At 40.9% G+C, this 21,641-nt stretch overlaps 1 protein-coding gene across 3 annotated transcripts in view; it reads right to left on the reverse strand.

Moving 5' to 3' along the window:
• Window positions 1–6,444: 6,444 nt before the first annotated feature.
• LOC100643464 (ubiquitin carboxyl-terminal hydrolase 48) overlaps window positions 6,445–21,641 on the reverse strand; it is a 76,090-nt gene continuing 60,893 nt past the window's right edge. For all 3 annotated transcript variants that reach the window (XM_003400620.4, XM_048411632.1, XM_048411633.1), the window contains 2 exons: window positions 15,118–15,202; window positions 6,445–8,236 (listed from right to left, as the gene is read on the reverse strand). In XM_003400620.4, coding sequence (XP_003400668.3) covers window positions 8,214–8,236; window positions 15,118–15,202 — 108 coding nt within the window. In that variant the 3' untranslated portion in view covers window positions 6,445–8,213. The remainder of the gene's footprint in view (window positions 8,237–15,117; window positions 15,203–21,641) is intronic.

Genomic DNA, 21,641 nt, shown 5'->3' on the forward strand with positions numbered 1-21,641 from the left:
GGTCGAATTCAAATATCGTTACTACTAATATCGATCAAAATATCTGAAAGTCTATTAGACAGCAGTATGTTGGTTCACTATCGACACATAAAGGGTTAACTAGTGTTTTTAATAGTAGCAGCCCTCAAAGAGGCTGCGCGCTGTTGTCGTTGTTTCCGTTTCGATTTTCGGTTTGCGAAATGGCCCGATACAGAGGAGGAAGTATCAAGGAAAAAAGGAATGAAGTCGGAGCGAAATCGACTGCTAGCTCCTTCCGTCGAGCGCCCCGTAGAAACTTTGCTAATGTCATTATAATGGCCCGTCAAGGCAACCGACCATTTGTCTCGGAATTGCCGAAAAATAAAAGATTCTATCATCCTGTGTTCCCGTTAAAAAACTTCCCCGTATCCAGCGTCGTTCGTTGAAAATTCCTCGCGCAGGATTAACAAACGAACACCACCCCCGAAAATATCGTAGAAAACATGGAAACCTTCGTATCGATCGTTTCCGCATCGCCCGTCAAGGCCTATCGATCGTTCGTCTTATAAAATACAAAGATCTTTACCATTAAAATTTCTCTACCTTATCCATCAACGTTGTTCCTCAAAAATCTTCCTGCGAAATTAATTCAAAGTTTGGATAAAAAGAGTACATTCGAAGATTGTCCTAAATATAATTAATCGTATTTTCGCTATTGGCAAAAATCTTTGCAATTAAAAGTTCTTAGGTTTTAAGGCTGGTAAAATTCGCTGCAAGATCGTACCAATAAAATAAAAATGCAAACTTCCTCTAAAAAACGAGACGATACGTTCTCAAGGGAGTACAAGTGGCATTGCCAAGGGAAAAAGATGGAACACGGAAACCAACGAAACTTATCGTTTCTTAAATGCAAGACGACCATTAAATTCGTTAGAATCTGATCAAATCGTTTGCATTCCTACGATCCTGTTCCTATTTCTCCGATTTCAATTTCAATGAGGGGTGAAACGGTGGGGTCCGGGTGAGCGAAAGTTGCCGTAGAACAGCTGTCGGCACCCCTGGTCCCCCATCGATCGCTTATTGGGCCATCTCTCCACGGAGTGGCCAAAAAGTTGGGCTCCGGTAGCATCCTCCCTCTTGCTGCCTGCTACTTCGTGGAACGACGTTTCCAATTCGCGTCGCCGCGGATTTTTTGTAATTAATCCTCTCGCCGTGCATCGCGACGGGACGACGACGAGGGGATGGCAGAGGGGAGGGCAGGGTGAAGCAAGAGAGCAGAGGAGAAGAAGAGGAGAAGTGGAAAAAGGCAAAAGGCAAGGGGAGACGACAAAATGAAGAAGAGATAGGAAAGAAGAGGAAGAAAAGAAAGTTGTCGGGCGAAAGGGAGGGTTGGCGAGGAGGAGAGGGAGGAGCAGAAGGGACAAGGGGGAGGGGAATGAACGAAACGAAAGGGAATAAAAGCAAGGGGAGCGAGGAAGGAAGAGAGGTGAAAAGAGAAAGAGAGAAGGAGAAAGAGAAGAGGAAGAACGGAGACCAGTCTGGCGCGGTGTATCCGGTTTTTGCGGGCGTCAGATGACAGTCGCTTATTTACCGGGGCCCGCGGCCATCTTGCTGCGATCTGACTTAAGGAGGAGGCCCCGAACACGCGGTGGAGAAAAAAAAAAGGAAAAAGAAGGGGCGATCACAGAGAGATCCCGTGGCTCGATGCGAGAGACCGAGGCGATGGACGTGGAGGCCCCGCTCGAATTAATCGATCGGTTATCAACGTCTCCGGGATTCGTGGAATGGAAGAAATATGGCAGCCGTAGGGCTGCCGATGTTATATACACCGGCCGTGGCCGCGACGGGACGGCTTGTATGATTTCTTATTGTTCCTTCGCGGCTGGAATTGTTACCCTTCGGTTAACGACGCTGTCTCGTTCTTCTGTCCTCCTCACCCTTTTTGCTCTTTCTTTAAAGAAACTTCGTCGCGACCAACGTCGTCCTCTCGTCTTTTTGTCTAATTCGTCGTGGATAATTCCGATGTACGAGGTATTTTCTAAAACTTCTACCGAGAAATGTCTCTCTTCTTGGTAGAATTCTACTAGGCAGCTTCGAGCTGATTAGGTTGATCGTCGAGGATCCTATAGCGAGGAGGAAGTACGTAAACGTGTATCTTTAGGTTAAATTCGTCGTTGACCAAAAACAGTCTTTAAACACGACGATTTTAAAAACCACGTGCCAACTTATCGTGTTTTCCTCGTACAACTTTCGATAGGAATATACGTAACGTATATCGGCTCGTTAATTATCGCGTAGGAACGTTGGACGAACGAGCCGCGAAAAGGCGAAATCAATTATGCCCGCGTGTCCTACGGGAGCGTGTCTATCGAGGGAACGAAAGGGGATTCCAGGTAACAGATAAACCACGTCGACGAGGAGGAAACGGCGAGAGCGGCCGATGCACGGCGGATAGTGGTCGACGAGCACGCTTTAATTACCGCTAATTAACATGTTCCTGCCAGGTCGAAGTCAGCACCGTTTACGACCAACTACTTCGGAATGTTCGTCCAGCCACGGAGAGCAAACTCGATTATTCTACCTTCGTTGCCCAGCCGTTTTCTTTTTACCCGTACTCCAATCATCGCTGTGTCGCTTCTGGAATTTGGAACAAATTGCATTCTCGAACCCCAACTATCGCTCTTCCAACAAAAATTCTTCCTCCGTTTTTCAGTTCTTGGATTTCACGGCACATGCAGCGATTCCACGCTTTGCTCGCTAATATTAAATAAACTAAATTTCATTGCGTATTCCGCTCTAAGATAAACATTATTCTAGATGATTAGTTAAAGCTCATATCGTTGCTAGCCGGTGTCAAGATTGCCAGTTCATCGTTCTCTGTGGAGAAAGTAAAAAAGGTTCGCAACTTCCGTAAGAGATCTGCCGCGATATCCACGATATTTTGATTTACGCTGAGCACCAAATTTATTTCTTCTTCTTTGCTAATTATTCCGCCACTTTGTAGGTCAAAAGATAAACTAAATATGCCACGTTATTGCCTGTTATTTCTTGAGAAAGTACGACACACGATACGAAGGTGAAAATTCTTTCCACTTGAACGAGAACGTCTAGCGAGGTAGAACTAAAGACGCGAAGATGGAAACCAATGGGAGAAACAGAGAGGCGCAAGATATAACCATGTTACAAATGAAACAGTTCTCCAGCGCCACCCACGAGACGCGGGATCTCCTTTCATTTGTCATCTTAGCTTTGCGTTTGACTCGCCAGTTTCTCCCCCATTGTCTACCGCGCCGAGATAGTTTTGTCCCAGCGGTGAATCTTATCAGAAGATCGTCTAACGACGTCTAGGAATTTCCAGGAAGATCCTCGCGGAAAGTCTTGGTTACGTGGAAACGTTACGTCGGCTTTCCCTCGGTGGATGGCCACGAGTGACCCTGGTTACCAGCACCACGACCAAGTTCGCCAAGGTCGAGCAAACGGTCAACACTTCTTTGGTAGCCACCCCTTGCTCCGTTTCCTTTCCACTTCCACTCTCCGCCATCTTCCACCGTTTTTACCCTCGCAACTCCTTTCTCCGCCAGGGGTTTCTGTTTTCTTTCCTAAGAGTAGAACTCAGGCGAAGAAAGTTTTTGTCGGCCGTCTGAATCTTCCCTTTGGTCGACGAGTCCGGGGATCCAGGATCGGTCTGGATCGATGATCGACGACCAATTTTTAGGACCTCGTGTCTCTGTCATCGGTGGACGAGCGAATGTTTATTTATTTATGACAGCTACGAAGATGCAAAAATGTATAGAAAATGTTACGTAAAAATATATTCGAGATATTCCAGGTGCATATTTATAATATTCATATATAGTGTATCTTTGTAATATTTTTTTTAATTGAAACAGTTAGGTGTACAGTAGCTTCATAAAAGTGTGAATTTTCATGGCCTTGGTACGTGGCCAGGATGAGTAGCATAATCTTCGATGTTCTTCTAGCAAAGCTTCAAAATTAGGATAAAGTAGGGTGTAAAGATTTTATCCTGGAATCAGCAAGAGCAAAAGTAAGTTCAGACGAAGTTCTACCTTTCTTTTCCTTCCTTCCACGATTTCTTTCCTGTTCCTTTCTCTTCCAATCGTTTCCTCCTTCTCTTCCTTCCTTTCCTACTGTCCTTCAGCCCATCATTGCTGGTTACTTTTACGCAAATTTACATTTCTATAACATCATGCAGCGTAGAAACGTACAAAGGTAAAATCGTTCGTGTCTTAAGAAGCTACGAACTTTCTCTCGAAGTATAAATGTTCCCGTAACAATAACGAACGTAAGAGAATTCGAGAGTTTCGTTTAAAATGTTTCTTGGACATTTTGACAGGTCCTGTTCCAATTTCCTGACCTCGAACTAGCATCGAAGTAGAAGGAACGGAGCGTCGTATGTGCTCGCGCGTTAATTAATTCTGGAGGAGTTTAAAGGCGAGGCTGGAAGGACCTCGGCTGGTTTCTAGGTGGTCCCGAAGCCACGAGTCATCATTGCCTCATTTACTTTGTAAAACAATCTTGCCGACGGTTCAATAGGCCTAACTACATTAAACTTACCACCGGGTAATTAAACTTCCTTGTAAATCGTCGGCAAAATTCGCGTCGTTCCGTCGCGGGACGCGTTAATTAATTAACAGCTACCAATTTCGGCAGCCGAATCTTGTTTGGATCGTACGAGTCTTTTAATCATCGTGTTTCTTTTTCCAACATAATTGAAGTATTCAATGGCAAACTGGTTCAAGTGCGTTTCTTTTAAAAAACGACACGATGACCAAAAATGAGAAACTTATTTAGCTCGTGTAACAAACTGTAAAGGGAGCTTGTATAGGAAATAAATCATTTTTATGTTGTTAATTATTACGTACGATAACGTGTGTCTATTGGATTCATTGAGAGCAATAGAATTAACTAGCGTAGAATATCGCGTAGAACTCAACGTGGAACCATGAAGGATTAAAATATTCGTGACTTTCGTCGATTTTTTAATTCAAAAACACGAACTTTCGAATCTTTGCAACTCTAATTGATCTGATGCAAAATATTTCACGACTCATCTGCTAAAAATGGGAATATTTTAAAACGTGTATCGTAAGTCGAACGTATCAGAAATTCCAAGTTTATTTAAGTTGTACTACTTTTCTTCTGAATTCGCGAATGATAGAATTGGATATTTCGGGTAAGGTAGAAGGATATTCTTGAAAATAAATAGGGCAATGTTTAGAAGAGAATTTTCAGAAAAGGCAACAACGAGACGAAATTCGGGAGGAGAAAAGTCGCGACGGATTATTTTAGGGTGGACCAGATTTCCCAGCCGCTAAGCTCCCTTTTTTTCCTTATTTTCTTTCTAATCCTTACAAATGCCACGGTGATCAAGCTTTTTCCCTAATTCGTATTACGTAGCACCCGCATGCGAGTCTTAATCTTGACGGAACGCACCACATTCCTCTGCGGCTATTTGTTAAACACCTGTGTTTTATAAACAATCCCGATAGTTTCGCTTGATCCCTTAAAAATTCTCTCTCTGACTTCTTGTCCATTAAAAAAAAAAAATCTAATAAAACTGCATCAATGAAACGGTACGAAAATTGTTTAATTAAAAGGTCGAGGAAAAAGTTTACAAAGATTTATTCTACCGATTCTACAGAGACAGATTCTAATTTTCGAAGCAAATAACATCGTGTTCTAAAATTTATCTCGTCGCTTGTAAAAAAACGTTGCTTACCTTTTCAGCCATTTAATAATTTTTGGAACAAACATCACACTGAGCTATACACTGTTTCACTTTTAACAGAAAAGTATGGTTCATACATTAAGAAATATCAATCGCATATTAAACAGCTAATATCATATTCAAACGGGAATGGAATAAAGAATACATTAAAACGAGAAATTAGAGAGAATAATTAAAATACAAAGGAAATTGAATAACATAATCCTTGGATACGTAAAAATAATAAACGAATTCTTAATCCACAGCAAGTATTTCGTCCAAGCTGTATAATGAAGCTTAAGATCGTTAAGAAAATAGTAGGACAATGGGTTAAGTAAAATCTAATCATGTTATCTGGCGGCAGAGAGCTCAGGATCCATTCTAAAAAATTTAACATTTAACCCTCTATAATACCATTTGACTTCGAACACGAAAACCATTGTATATAATGAGACTAATTGTAAGAAGTTTCTCCATTGCTACATTGTGGATTTTTATACGAAATTTGAAAGTGTAAACTAATAATACAAAAAGGTATATAAAATATCTAAATTATAGCGCCTATGAATATAATATTCCGTAATCTACTTGTTGCGAATATCGATACTATTCAAATCGAAACGAGAAAACACAATTTATTCTCATAATGAAACAAAAGCTCACGATTATAGAGGGTTGAAGATGGAAAGAAGAAGAATACATGTAGGTGAAAATGGAAGGGGTGACTGGCAGAAATAAATCGTTCAAAGACATCGATGTGTATATGATCAGTACTACTGTGCCATTTTATTCTCAGCTTCTACCACGAACAGTAAATTATTCCTATGATCTCTAGGATCCTCTTCAACGCACCTATAACCATTTTTTATGCAACGATACAGCCATATACACAATTTGCGGATAATGATACATCGAGAGCCGGAGAACGGAAGAAAGTTTTGCTAAAGACAGTTGTATTTGCGTTAATTAAAGTGCACAAAAAAAGAGAGAGAAAGCTCCACGGGCGCCGTGATACGCTATCGTAAAAATGATCGACACCCAAAACGTTCGCAATCCTCGCATTCCGTGCACGCACATTTCTCTCCTCTGATGTTATAACGTAAACTTAAAATTGTACGTGTTACCGATATCCATAACTCAACTAAAAATCATTCTGTCTTCAAAAAAAAAAAAAAAAAAGTGTCACGACAGTATCTCTCTGTCGGTTTTCGTTTCAAACGCAGTGGAAATCCAAGTTCGTCTCTGAATGCAATGGAAGGGATGATTCGCGGAAGCGACCGATCTCTATCCTATCTTCTCATATATTTTACATCGAAAAATAAACGTTAAAAATCAGATCCACTGATTTGATTATTTATAACCTAAAATAATTTCAGATCGAATTATATTACACACATGTACAAGAAATTCGCGCTATTACTTTCTTCGGTTTTTTCGCTGTAAACGGTGAATTTAAGAGGTTGACAAAATTTGACTATTCTTTGTACGTGATACGTTTCTTGAAATTTGTTAGGATTCTCGCGAAATGGCGAGACCATAAATGGTTTTCGATTCAGAGTATTCACATAACTTCTTATGTTCCAGCGATCATGGAATTTCCTATACAGTATATTGCCAAATTCGTCCCAATAAATTAATAATATAACTCATGGAAAAATTACAGCTATTAATAATTCATAGATACCCATGGTCTCGACGTTGCATGGAAAGTACGGGAAAATTTAAAAAGCTACCTCGCAAGAAATAGTAAAACATTATCCTCTGTTATCTTTTTCAAAGGTTTGCTACTTCAAGAAAAACAAGAAAAGAAAAAAAGGAAAAAAAGAAACGCTGGTAATTAACGGGGCAGCTAAATATTAGGTCACACTGACACAGTTTTCTATTCGAACGAGGCAAACCCTTCACGAGGCAGCAGGCTCAACATAAAACAGATAAATCTACAAGCTAAGCTAACTTACGTAAAACACAGGATAAATTTTAATCTCTAATAATCTTCTTAATCGCTATTCGACGGTAGAAAAATGATTATTCCTAGAAATATCAATTTTATCGGCCATTATAACGTAATCATCCCTTCACGGACACTTTTTCTTCTTCTCGCTCCTGTTCACACACATTCTAACATCCCTCGATTCCGTAGCACGTTAGAATACGCAGCCATCGATATATTCACCAATAATAATTACAAGATTCGGTATCTAATCTTTCTCTCTTTGGATTTCTTAATCGCCACTCATTCCCCCATAGTTTCTTATCTTTTACTGATTTACCCTTGTCTGTGCGTAAAATAATGTTAATAACAATAAAAACGCGATATTCGTCGGATTGTACAGCCACGACAGCTTCTCTTCTCTTCTCAGCGTGATATATCTCGTTTAACACACCTCTGTATACGTTATTATACAGATTAATATATGTATAGTATATGATAACTCGCGTACAAAAATATTTTATGTTAAATCGACTATCGTCATTAAATGTCCCGCCATAAAGCAATTGCCTATCCTCTGACCCTTGATGACGCAGATCAGCTCGGTACCAATTCCGTTCCTGGAACAAAATTCGTTATTATTTCAACTGCAATAAGATGGAACACGAACGACGATCTTCAACGGGTGACGTGTTCGTCGAAAGTTTTTCACGATCAACCCAGATATGCCTGTTACGAGAGGATAATTGAACATTTATTTGATCGTACTTGGCGATTTCTTGCTGCTCGGTTGGCACCATCCGATTCAAACGAATATTCCTGCAGCGTTCTTTCAATTATTTTCCACGCGATCTCGTCAGAGTTCTATCTTTTCGTAACGTTAAAAAGTATCTCGAGCTGTTCAGAGGAAAATATGGAAAAATACTTATCGAGGTCTCGCGTTAATCTTACGCCAAACATTTTTCTAGAACATCGCGAATGCTCTTTCGTTTGGTAAAATAAGAGCAGCGAAAGATTCTAATGTAAACTGCGAGTAAAAGAAAAATAACATTATTTTTCAAACGATCGCGAATTTTATTTCGGCATATCTGAGTTAAACGCAAGCCACAGTGGAATACGCTGAATTTGATCTGCAAGATTTTGGATAAACTGACGAACGAAACGGTTCGGTTAAACAGGATAACAGGAGACGAATAGATGGAAGATGGATTTCTTGTACGAGAACCAGGCGAGAAGAAAATTCTAATAATACTGTCGAACGAATCGAAAATCAAAAACGAAGGAGTTTCTCTTGGACACCGCGACGCGCTTAATTCTTCGATTAGAAAATCCTTGAAAGATCATGTGGAACGATCGTTTTGCTGCTTGTCTCGTTCGAGAATCGCCGACAAAACCGTCCACGATCGAGCTTTTTTCCCCGACACTGTAGGCGGCTATCGCGAGAAAGGATTCCGCGGTCGAGGACAAAAGAATGATCGTAGAAAAGAACGTAGTCGGTCCTGGTCGTTTCCTGCTTGCTGGAAAAACATTTCGGAAAAGTCAGTCGACCGCGAAGCGCATTTCATTCGGTCCCGTGGCTTCCATTCTCGACTCGCGTGTTCTGAGCAAACTAGACATTGCCATTGTATCGAACACTTGAACCGTAATACAATAACTTTCATAAGTAGAATAGGAATTTTTATGCGTTTCTGAGAAATTTGTTAACTGTAAAAATACACGTAACATGTAACAATATATATAATATTATATAATATATAATATTTGATAAATGAAAGAAATATTCGCTTCGATCGTTTCGAAACGATATGAATTTCAATAAATATTCGCAGTTTGTCGATATTTGTCCATTTCTATTCTAAATATCGATGTTTAATACGTGTTTAATGAATATTTCGACGATAGAAGCTTTGTTCGAGTATTGACAATACTACCACTTAATTTACTTAATTTTATTTACTTAATTAGTTGGTTGCTGGAAGCTGGAAGAGGTTGAAGGAATAAAATAAAGTCAGTAGGAAATGTTGAAGAGACATAGCTGGTTAGGAACTGAGATTTGAAAGAAGAAACAGGAGGTAGTGACGTGATCAGATTGTACGAGATACGAAAGTAAAGTAATCGATCGAATTTGTAATTTCAATGAGTGAATTAACTGAGAATGAAAAATTTTATTAATCGAGGTAGGATTATAGGAGGTAGTTTCCGATTAAAGAAATTGATACAGTGCTTTCGATTTTTAAAACAAAATAAAAATAATTGCTCAGAATTATCGCGATATTTCGATTAATTTCTGCAATTCGAGAAACAATTTCCACTAAAGTTGAAAATTGTTCGAAAAATGACACGATACGTGATAAGTACGATACGTAATTAACAAAGGATTGGAAAACAGAGTGAGAAACGACTGAGGAATAAAACAGAAGAGAAGGAATCCGGTAACGAGGGATAGACGTACCAAGACGAGGAATAATTTAAAACGAGTCATGGAAATCCACGATCGACGGTCGTTTGTGAGGCTTCTTAAATTCACATTAAGGACGACTGGTGACGACGAAAATGATGGGACGAAGGGTGTCACGCATGCCATGTCGATGCAGCGTTTAGCATCAGACCGCCGCGCGCTCGTCGTGAAATAACTCGTTTCGTCGTCAGAACACTGGAAACTCGTTCTCGAATAATTCTCTTCCTCTTCGAGATCTCTCGAATCCTACAAATTTCATCCTATGTGTACATACTGACAAAAATACGATATTGCAGTTGCACGGTGACCGGAATTTCACGAAATTTTCCACGCGAACCTGATCTCTTGGAGAAATATAATCGCGACTTTCCTAGAAAATACCTTGTATTAGAAACCAGAAGGGAACAGAGAGACTTGCTGAAGTATAGAGAAGGATCCAATGGCAGAGAATTCTGTTCTGATCGCGTAGCACGCAGAATGGAAAGAGGAGTTGGAACAGGCATTCGTAAAACTTCCTGTTATTTTCTCCCTGTTTTTTGCTATTAGCTAAGTATACCGCCTCTGGCTTATGTTAAGCTTCGGCAATTATTTGTCATAGTCAGCTAAGACGAGAGTGGAGACAAAAGTGTAGAAGGGAATGGGACGAGGGCCCTCAGAATAAGACGTTCCCATCAATTTCACCGCCATCGTTCGCCTTCTCGCTTTTCTCCCATCCATTTCTTCGCTTGACCTTAGCCTTGTATGGCACAATTGCGATAGAAAAAAAAGAAAAGAAGACGATCGTTTACTTATTCTACGATATTCCGGCAATTAATTGTGGCGTCCAAACATATTTACCGTGTCAAAAATTTCCTAATAAATCCTCCGTATCCAAATAATATTATTTTATGTGTTTTAATACAGAATATAAACTAATATGCTAATGTATAATGTACGCCATACGTTGATATATTTGTTGAAATATCCTGTTCGAGACTAGCCACTGTCCGGCAACTTGCGGCTAGCTAAAAATGTACGCGTTCTTTGACGAGGTTCTTTAAAATTCTTAAAAATTCCCGGCCCGATACTCGGTGAACCAATAGCTGGACTCAAAAAGCAGCAACCCCCGAGAGCAACAAGAAGAGCATGAACGAGTGACTCCGCGAGAAAACGCAACGAAGCCATTGAGAGAGTGCTCGTGAAAATGCTCGGGGCCCGTCCGGAACGACATAATAATCAGCCGGCACCGAAGATTGCGAGGAGCACTCGTTCTCCGACCGCGGGGCAACCCCCTTTTCTACCTAACTTATACTTATTATTGCATTATCTCCTTTGGCCTAGAATGATTCTCCGGCTGTGTGGAGAAGCCGCCGCGAAACGGCCAACACCGAGAGGAAAAAGTTTCTCCGGGGGAAGCGAATCTCGCGGACATAATCCTCGGTGCGCAACAGTGTAATTGCAACGAGCGCCATGCAAAAATTCGCGGAGCAATTGAAATCTCTTTTTGCGGGATCTATTGGCACGCCAAGAAGTAGGTTTTTTCGGTATTTGGAAATTCGACGGATTTAAAGGATCAAGAGGAGTAGGCGGATTCTTGTAGCCGTTCGAATGGAGTAAAATTTTGATCGAACTGAAATAATTTCAATGAATTTTATAGAAATTATTTGTCGACGCGCGAGCAAATAGAATCTCTGCCGCGTGTATGGAAATTGAAATCGATCAATTTGGCGAATTTTCTATACGAAGAGCTTTCCTACGTTGAATCTATTAGTTCGTTAAAGAAAAAGTTCCCGGATATTGCAAAGGTGCGATAATATCTACTAAGGAGCTTCCAATCTTTCGACTACAACTCGAAATTGCCTGAATACAACTTCTCTTCTATCTCTGAATGGAAATACAGTGGACCGATGCGATTAATTATCCAGCGCAAAGATCATAACAAAGCAAAGCGTAGCATTGAACCGCGGCAAGCAGGAATTCTAAAAATGTCAGCGCGGTTAATTGTCAATTATTCGTGCATCTATTCATACGTATGCAGACCGACGATAGGTTTTTCCTATGGGATTTTTCGCGAGAGAGTTGGAACACGGGACATATTTTTCAAGAAAACTGACTCGCATCGATTCTACGTGCACGGGTCATGTTCCTCGTTAGTGAACCGGTGGACAGGTGCATCCTCTCTCTTTTTCACCGTGGAACGGTCTCCTTTGCTCTCTGGCCGCGTCTTCTTTGCGTTCTTGCGACGCTTAAACACGCGGCCAACGATCACGATAATGTCTTCATCTCTCGCTTTCCGCGAGCGGTGGATTGCTCGCGCCGCGAATCCCGCTTCTTATCTTCGCCGTGCTTTTTTGCGATAATAGCGCGTGTAATTCTAGTGGCTGGCAAAAAGGCCCGAGGAGGAGGGGGAAATTGATACGACATCGCGTTGAAAGGGCGAGCCGAGCCCTTCCAAACGGCGTCGTTTTCGCCACCTTCCTGCCACCCTTTGAATTTTTATCCTCCAACCATCGACGATCCTCAAACGACTCCTAATTAGACGCCAAATCTGTCTCGAATCTGCTTTTTAAACCAGCGTTGACGAATCGCGACGATTGTACAAATACTTGAGGATAACGAAAGATTTACTAAGAACAATTATCGTAGGAATATTAGGTTACAGATAGTGCTTATAGCAATGAAATTTAACGTAAAATATATTAACAAAAATTATATTTGATTATTAAAACTGTGAGCGCGATAAGAGTCACAGAGTATTAATTCTTTGCAGAAATTGTTTCTTCCTTATTAGACTTATATTCCTATCTTATTTACTCGCTCTATATATACGTGTTTTTTTCCTCAATTTCCATCTTGATACGAGTTTTATAGTTTAACTAATTTCACGAACGTCGAGTTTTATAGGCATACAGCGTGTGTGTGTGTGTGCTGGTAAAAAGTACTTTTAGTTTAACAGCGAGTGTTTCCGGTAACAAAGCTTTGATTTCTGATAGCAGAATTTATTTGATCGTTTTACAGTGATGCGTGTCGGCGAAAAGGAACGTTAAATGCCAAAGGAGAAATGAAATATTGAGACGGCCAGAGGATTTGACAGGCCGGAAAGGCTGAGGCAAATTGCAGCGTGGCCTTTGAAAATAATATACCTTGCTAATTTGAAGCACGACCACCGTTTTCGACACGTTTGCCTGTTCGCTGGCGATGGGGTGGTTTTCTCGTGAGCGCGCCGAGTTTCGTGAGCTCCTTAATGAACCGAGTTCGCGAAAACCATTAATAACCAACCGAGCCAAGTCTCGCAACAGAGAAAACTGTGTGGGAGAGAAAGGGGTGGAGTACGTTCGAGGTCTTTGCAGAAAACACTTTCGCTCGAAGAAAGAAAACTTATATTTCAACTTATTTCGTGAATGTCAAGGTGCCAAGAGCTTTTATCAACGTCCATGGTTCAAAGAGAAACATCGATGTTTAAAAGATGAACAGGGAACAGATCGACGAATGGACCGATCTTCGACGTATTTATTTCACGAATATCAAGTCGGTGTACGTAATGTAAAGAAAAGTTTCTACAATGACAATAAAAAATACTCTTCCATTGGCACACAATCTAATTTTCGTAGTAACGTGAAAACGATATTATTAGATGATACGAAACTTAATATCATTCGTCCTAATTAATCCATGAATATACTGGAATAAGTGGAAAGCTGCGTCAATGCATTTTGTGGCCATTTTCGTAGGAATACGAGGGACGAGTAAAAAATGAAAGAAAGATACGATAGGAAATATTTGAAGAAGCAAAAACCGAGTAGATCCATCGAAAATACAAAGACGAAACGATCTTCGACTTATCCCGCGAATATCGACGCTCTTTGTATTCATAATTCATAGCAAAACTCCAACATACGCACGGGGGAAACTGGAAACAAGAATGCGAGACATGGAATACTTAAAAAAGAAGGAGAGAAGGTTTCGTTGGAAGCGGACGAAACCAGAGAGGATCCTCGTTGCGCAGAAATCACGGGAACGAAGAAGACGTTGAAGGGGGTGTCTGGCAGGCCCTAATGCGACGTATCAATATACGTGGGTGCCGGTGATGGGCCAATATCGCATAAGTGGCCCGATTCACCGTCATTTGTTACGTTTTGTTCGGTCTAAGTAATTTAAGAGTCACCCTTTGCTCGCCAGCCACCCTCTCCAGCTACGGGCAAAGGACACAGGGAGAGAAAGAGAGAGAAGAGAGGGACGAGCAGGGACGAGAATCCTTCGAGTGACTGGCTGGTAGGGGAAGTTAGAGGGTAGCTAGCTGACTGTACTTCGCCTCCATTCTTCGGCAAATCGCGGCATATTTGTCAGATTTTTGTTCGAGAACAAAACCTTCACGATCTTTCTTGCTTCGGGCAGGGCTTAAGGGGGTTGAGAGTTAAGTGGATTGGTTTCGTCGGAGATCGGCGCGAGTGTCTGAACGCGACCGACTTAATTCGAGTCTTTCTGCCAGCCACTTGATTTCACGACTTCTGATTCGCCGCGTATTTTACGCTCCAATGGATGCTATTTTTTTTTTTTCTTGCGAGAATTTTTTTGAGAAGTTCCTGGCTTCACCGGTCCTCTGCAATGACAATTTTTCTGGCGAGATCGCGATCGTTATCTTTTGTTTCAATTTAACGTACAAGAAATAGGAAGAATCGTTTAGGGTTGGAGTTAGGATTAATGTATAGGTAATGGCGTATTTATAAGATAACGTGATTGTAGTAGAAAGGAAATAAAACGATAGGAGAATACGGCTGGAAAAATATAATCACGTTATAGTAGGTCAATTGGTTTCAATTTCTTAAATCTTCGGTCTATTTTTGAAAATACTTCTCCTCTGGAAATCTACTGTCCTCTTGTCTTTCTTGCCGAGCATGAATAATTGGATGATCGAAGGGATCACAAATGAGAATTGTAGATTAGTATAGGAATAGATTATATAGAGAGACGGGGATTCCAGCATGAAGATTCTAAACCACGTAAGCGAACTTGTGAAAATAATTTCGAGAAACGCGGTATAATTTTCTGCGATATTTCGCTCACCCTTGAAACCCTTTTCTGGGAACGTGGACTCAGGGTTGTTCGCATCCGACGTCACGTCTGCCTCGTTCTCTATCGGCGTGTCGATCTGCAATCAAACAGAAACATTTTCGTTAGGTCAACGTTACGTTCGCAAATATTATTCGTTAAAATTTTCCTTGGTATTCACGATCATTTATCATTTTACGATAAATAAATTTGTAGAAGTAAATCACTCGCTTTCCGAGAAGTTGAACAATGAAATTGGGAAAATTGATACCAAAACTACCGACATGTAACATGCACTTAAACATATTATATATAGTCAATTAAAATTAAAGCAATACATACGATGAAAAAAAATGTATAATCGTCTTTCCCTCTTAGCAAAACGAAATATTAATATTATGTATGAAAAACACTTAATGATTGCAAAAACAAAGATATCATCAATTACGTGCTCGGAATAAAATTTACTATTAATTTAATTTAATTTATTAAACTATTGGGTTGGCAACTAAGTGATTGCGGATTTTGACAATACCAACTAATGACAAAATCCGCAATCACTTAGTTGCCAACCCAATAAATTTCACAGGTTTCTTATCACCTCTGCATCACGTGCGAGAAGCAGATAAAACAATCGTGAGATCGTTCCACTGGTAAGGAACTTTTGAAAGAGGGAAAGAAGACGGAAGGCGCGGCGGATTTTAGTAATGCACATAAAGGACACGTGTGAACAGCTGGCGACATTCGTGCGACGTTCGCCTTCCCACGCGTCTTCGTGGATCACACGTGGGATCTCCGAGTATTCCACATGGAATACGAGCCACGTGGATCGAGGTCCACATTCGTTTCTCCCGAGAAACTGTCGCCGTGAATTAACAAACGTTCGCAATGGCAGCAAACATTTATTTGCTTTGGAACGACCCGATCTTCGCTGCTATAAACTTACAAACTAACGATTAATCCTTTGTAACCGTATGCACCTATCAATATAGACTCCTCAATTTTAATCTGCGGTTCATTTTCTAGCGTTATCAGTTTGTTTGATAGAAACGTGTCTTAATATGTTTATCAGGTAGACAAATTTAACGATTAATTGGTAAAATTCTAGGAACAGCGTGTTGCGAATTATTGGTGTTAAATAATAAATTCTCTTACGTGGCGCTAACGAATTTATTAATATGATTAACGAAATAATAAGAAGGAATTTTACTGTTCTATGTGATACGAAATTTGAAAATCGGAAGAGAAAAGTCTAGGAGCTACAACTTGTAGCTTGACAATTAATTAATTAATTAATATTATTAATTAGTTGCGGCGTAGAATTAACTCGACCATATTCATCAACGATACGATCTACCTTCTCTCAACGTCATTCAATCAACGAACAGACATCTGTAGCTTCTTAAGGAAGAGATATAGTTAAAAATTGACGATCGTAATTGGGAAGGAAAGACGAACATCGATTTAAAAATTGGCAGTTTGTTTGCTGAAAAGTAAGAAACGCGAGGAGAACGCAAAAGGACGAGGAAAATACTTTGGCGATGAAAAAAGCGAAAGAATCGAATGGAATCGAGACGAAACGATTTCTCAGAGACGAGTGGGTTTCGCGTAGGTGTAATTATGCCTCTGGAACCCCTTTTTCCCACAGAACTAAATATAGCGAGTGTCATCCGATGGCCTGGACACACATGTCTCGGAAAGTACGAGCCCACATCTGGTCGCTGTTTCCTGCTAGCCGTGGCATCTTCTGCAATATGATTTATTTTCGAGCGGCCGAATCCCAGAGGTTCGGTGTAAATTAGATCACGCCATACCGAACAGTCAATGATCAAAGACACGAGAAGAACGATGATAGTCTCACGACGAATCCGCGCCAGTCAAAACAATTCTACGTTCTATCAAGAAATTTCTTCACCAAAAAGAAAGAACAAAATATCACGAAGAATCCATCTTCGATTCTTCATTTTCGCTCGACACTTGCCACAGAGATGAAACGCTGAAACTTGAAGAGCAAAACTGAATTTGTAGAAATTATCAAGGAGCGATTTTCTATTCAAAATCTCTGTCCAGGATCTACAGAAGAGATTAAATGATCGCAGAAAGGAAGAAAGAAGGCACAGAAGACGATATCGATCTTCTTCTATTCTTCGTCTCTGAAGAGGATCTATCGAGAAGAGACAGAGAGGAAGAGAGAGAATGAAAAGAACAAGGAAAAGCAAAGGTACAAAAGTCAGCAACAGGAACGGAGAACGATTAAACAATTACATCGAGAACATCGATCCTCTGTTTCCGATTTCCATCGAGGATTTACCAAGAGGGTAGAACGTTCGCAGAAAGCAAGAAGGAACGCTTCAGAAGCTGTCTGATCGAGGTCACCAGCATCAGGAATTCACGGTGCACCGCGAGTTCCCCGAAGTTTCTTTCTTTCATCTCCGAAACATTATTCTCAGGCCTAACAGCGGGTCCAGTCCCCGGAGATGGGAACAGAGGAAGAACGGAGGGACCAGGGGGGCCAGGTAAAGAGCGTCTACGCGCGGCCAGTTTTGAAATGCTCGGCAATATAGTGAGTTCGTTATGAGGCGAGCCCCGACGTGGTATGGCTCATAATTGCAGAGTTGGCTTTCGAGCTGCGCACCTTCGGGCGTGTTCTACCTCTCGGCTGACACCTATTGTCCGCAGGAAAATCCCCTTGTCCCCGAAAAATCGTCCAATTTCATCTGAAATTCGTCCATTTTAAAAATCTCCATCGTCCGTCCACGTTACGAAGATTTTTCGTTCTGCGACGTCCCTCGTCTTGGAAGATTCCCGACAAAGGGAAAAAGAGTGGGAAGAAAAGCGAAGAAACGGACAAAATATTTCCGGGCCGAGGATGAAAATTATTAGCCCGAGAATGTCTTAATCTTCGACAGCGAAGCGAAGACTCGCGGTGCCTGTCTTAACATAAATTTTTTTTCCCGCGGCCTGTTCGACGGAGAAACGCGAGGATGCGGCCTGTAAGTGGCGTAACGCAGGCCGCACGCCGGTGCATAATGCATGCGAGGCGTCCAACGACGTTTACCGCGTTAAGGTAGACCAACGTTTTTGTTCCGCGCTTCTCGTCCTTCCTCGACACCTTATCAGCCACGCGTGAACTCTGCCTGTCAGGAAATTCGTGGAGCTGCGCTGACGATTAGAATGCGGATGTTTATACATTTATGGGAATAATGCGCGATAGCAACTTGAGCGCACAAGCGCGCGGACTACATATAACGTGCAGAAATATACGTAAAATATCCTAGACCTTGCACACAAAATTCTATTTAAATTCCAGTTCTTTATAGATAGGCTCATAAAATATGGTCTGGCATAAAGATTCACAATCTATACTTCTCTGCTTGTTTATTTGTTAGTCTTTTATTAGCTTTTTAAAGTATCCTTCGCCTTTCAGGTTGTGATAGCGCTTTGGAGAAAATTGATAAAGTGACGTAACTTTTGGATCGAGTGTTACGTTGCAGAATTTCTTGCGGAATAGTTCGCCGGTTCTTGTCAAGAATGCGTGCCTTAAATTATTCCCAGGCTGTCTTGAGTTATTTATCTGTCTACACCGAAGGGGTGAATCTCACCCCTTTCCTCTGACCGCGTCTTAATACGCGCGCAGAGTAAATAAACCCGCTGCTCCCTATACTCTAAGACACTCGTTCGAAAATTAAATTAATCCCTTGCAATCCACTGCACGCTCGGCGATCCGCATGAATCAGAGACTAGATTGTTTTTCGTTGAACGATCATCGAAAGGAACCAAGTACTCGCACTTTATTCCCTGCGGCATGGCAACGAAGCGAAGATGCTAAGTACACTTTTTAGTTTTATCGTCTTCATCTGTCATCATCGCGTCGCTTGGATCTAATTTTTATCGACGAAATCTTCCCGAAAGAATGAAAATTTCCTCAGCCAAATATCCAAACCTTACGTACTAACGAAAGAAAATCAATTATTCGAAAATGTGAAGCAATCGATCTACAGGCGATTCGCGAGCAATTTTGCGTGATATTCCTTCGAAGTTGGAGACAGAATTTTGGAGAAACGCAACGAGAAAGAACGACGAAATCAAAGAATAAGTTGGTTTGCAAAGGACGGTGGCGAGGAAAGACCCAGTAAGTTTTAAACGGCAAGTGAAAGAGAGCGGAAAGCCACGGGAGGACTTAATACGAAGGAAGTTAGGCGGCGGAAGACCGCACGGTGTATAAATTCAAAGTAGATTAATATTATCCCCGCGGCTGTCGCGGCGGCAAACTTATGGCGCTAATTCGGCCGACGAATTATTACTCGGCGCTGCCTCCAGTCAGCCCCACTGTGTGTTTTGCCAAAACGGGGGTGTCCTGTCGTTAATAGAAGTCGTACGTGCTCCATGGAACACCGGGGGAACGTGTCTTCGGATATTAAGGCCCACCCCGATTCTCCAATTCCAACTGCTTTGGACAAAACACGAGTTGCTAACGATAAACAATTTGTCTTTGTAAAAAATCGTCAAATCGAGAGTCGAAGGTGCCAAACAGTGGAAAATGCAAGGAACGAAGAAATAAAGTCCGTGCTGGACACAAACTTAAATTAATCTCAGAGGCCAAAATTATTCGATTTAGGTTTTGGGTTATTACCAAGATATAGCAAGGTATAGGGAGATATTTTCTGAAGAATTAATCTATCAAGTACTAAGAGATTTTTTAAAGAAAATGTTGAAGTGGTCACTACTTCTACGAAAACTCCACATCTGGTCTTTTTAGTTTTCTCAAGCGCTGAAGTCATCGACAGCATATAGACAAAAGAATAGCATGAAGGCAGACCATAAACAGTAGACAGGCGACGTTGGCTTCGGGGTTTTCAGTTAATAGGGAACACTGCTAACGTGCGGATCTGGACCAGCTCAAATTCTATTCCTAATTATTATTACACTTCTCTATTAAATCAAATATACATATTTTGTACCTTACACTTTATCCACGCGTTTTCTCTCTTTATGCATCTAATAACCTCAACAGAAAATTTGAAGCTGATCGATTTGACTGACAGCCTCGCTGTCTGTCTGGCTATGACTGCCGATATCACTTGGCGCGTGTACAATGGCGAGCATATGAACACGAACGTTTTGCTTTCGTAATTCTCGTGCAAAACGTATTATTCATTTCGGTAAACATTTCAATAGAAATTATAACGGAATATAATAATATGCATGCGAGATATATAAACGACAAATAACTGCAGTTGAATCGTCAGAAGTATACGTACATACACATGCTCGCCACTGTGTGTCCTAATGATGTTAGATGCACAGAACTAATTGTTTGACTAGTTTTCCAAATATCTATTAAAGTAACAATAAAGAAATTCAAGACAACTACCAAACATAACACGTATAAAACTGGCGCACACTGCCGTCGCAATTCTAATCGATAAAAAGAAACTCGCATTGTCATTCTAATTCCCGGTAAAGGGGACAACCGAGTCCAAGACAAGATCCATGAAGGTCTTTTAAGAAAATTAAGGAGCCCCTGCATTGTCTCTCGTCTCGCGGAAGCTTCGAGAGGAGAAGCGTAGACAACAGCTGTTTAGCATCTCCGATGAAAAAGACGGACCGGTAATTATTCAAATTATTTTCAGGAAGGGCCACGGGATTTCTGGCTCGGCCACAGCGGCGGATGTCTTTATACTCGTCTAACGGGTGTGAACGAAGTGCATAGTGCTCCTTCTCATCGAAACCGCGAGAAGAATAAAAAAAGATGTACAACAGACACTTCGTGTCATCGACCATATCAAGGGACCATCTGTGAGCGCTTAAATATTATTTTTATCAAACACTTCCCGTTTTGGATACTCATTCTTTTTTAATACATAAAAGATCTTTGAACCAACTAACCGATTTATTTATTATTACTTTTTTGTTTTGCTCGATAGATTCTTACGTCGTTCCACTTGGCGCACTTTAAAATAATTTTAATATTCCATCATTCTCGTAAAATAAGCTTGCACAACAGGTAGCTGTAATTCTAACTAACAACGATGATTTTTCAGACGATAGAATAAATCGATCTTTCGTCGAGGTGGAAGTGGACCAGAACCAGAAATATATTTTCTTATTTCTGGAATTATTCGTGGAAATATCTACCTTACGATAATTTACATATTCCAGAAGAAATAACCTGCCGTACGAACTAGCAACTAATTAATAATACTAATAACTATTTAAGTTGCAAACGCGCGGTTCGTCTCCCAAATTTCTCCTTAATGTTGCGGAATAGAGGGGGAAAAAATCTGATTGGTAAAGAGTTAAGAGTGTCGTATCGACGAGCGAGATCAACTCTTTCGTGACGAACAGAGTAGGGAGGTAGGGAAGAGACGAGGAGAAAAAGAAGGGAGCCACGAAGGTAGAGATTAGACGAGGAAGAAACTTTTTAGACGGGCATAGATACCGTGAAGGTGTTATGTGTAGAGTGACTGATGAGTTTTCCGCTCGATTGGATAACGGGTGAAGCCAACACCAGTTCACTTTTGTATCTTTTTCCATCC

Source organism: Bombus terrestris, chromosome 14 (assembly GCF_910591885.1).
Source record: "Bombus terrestris chromosome 14, iyBomTerr1.2, whole genome shotgun sequence".
Classification (NCBI taxonomy): domain Eukaryota; kingdom Metazoa; phylum Arthropoda; class Insecta; order Hymenoptera; family Apidae; genus Bombus; species Bombus terrestris.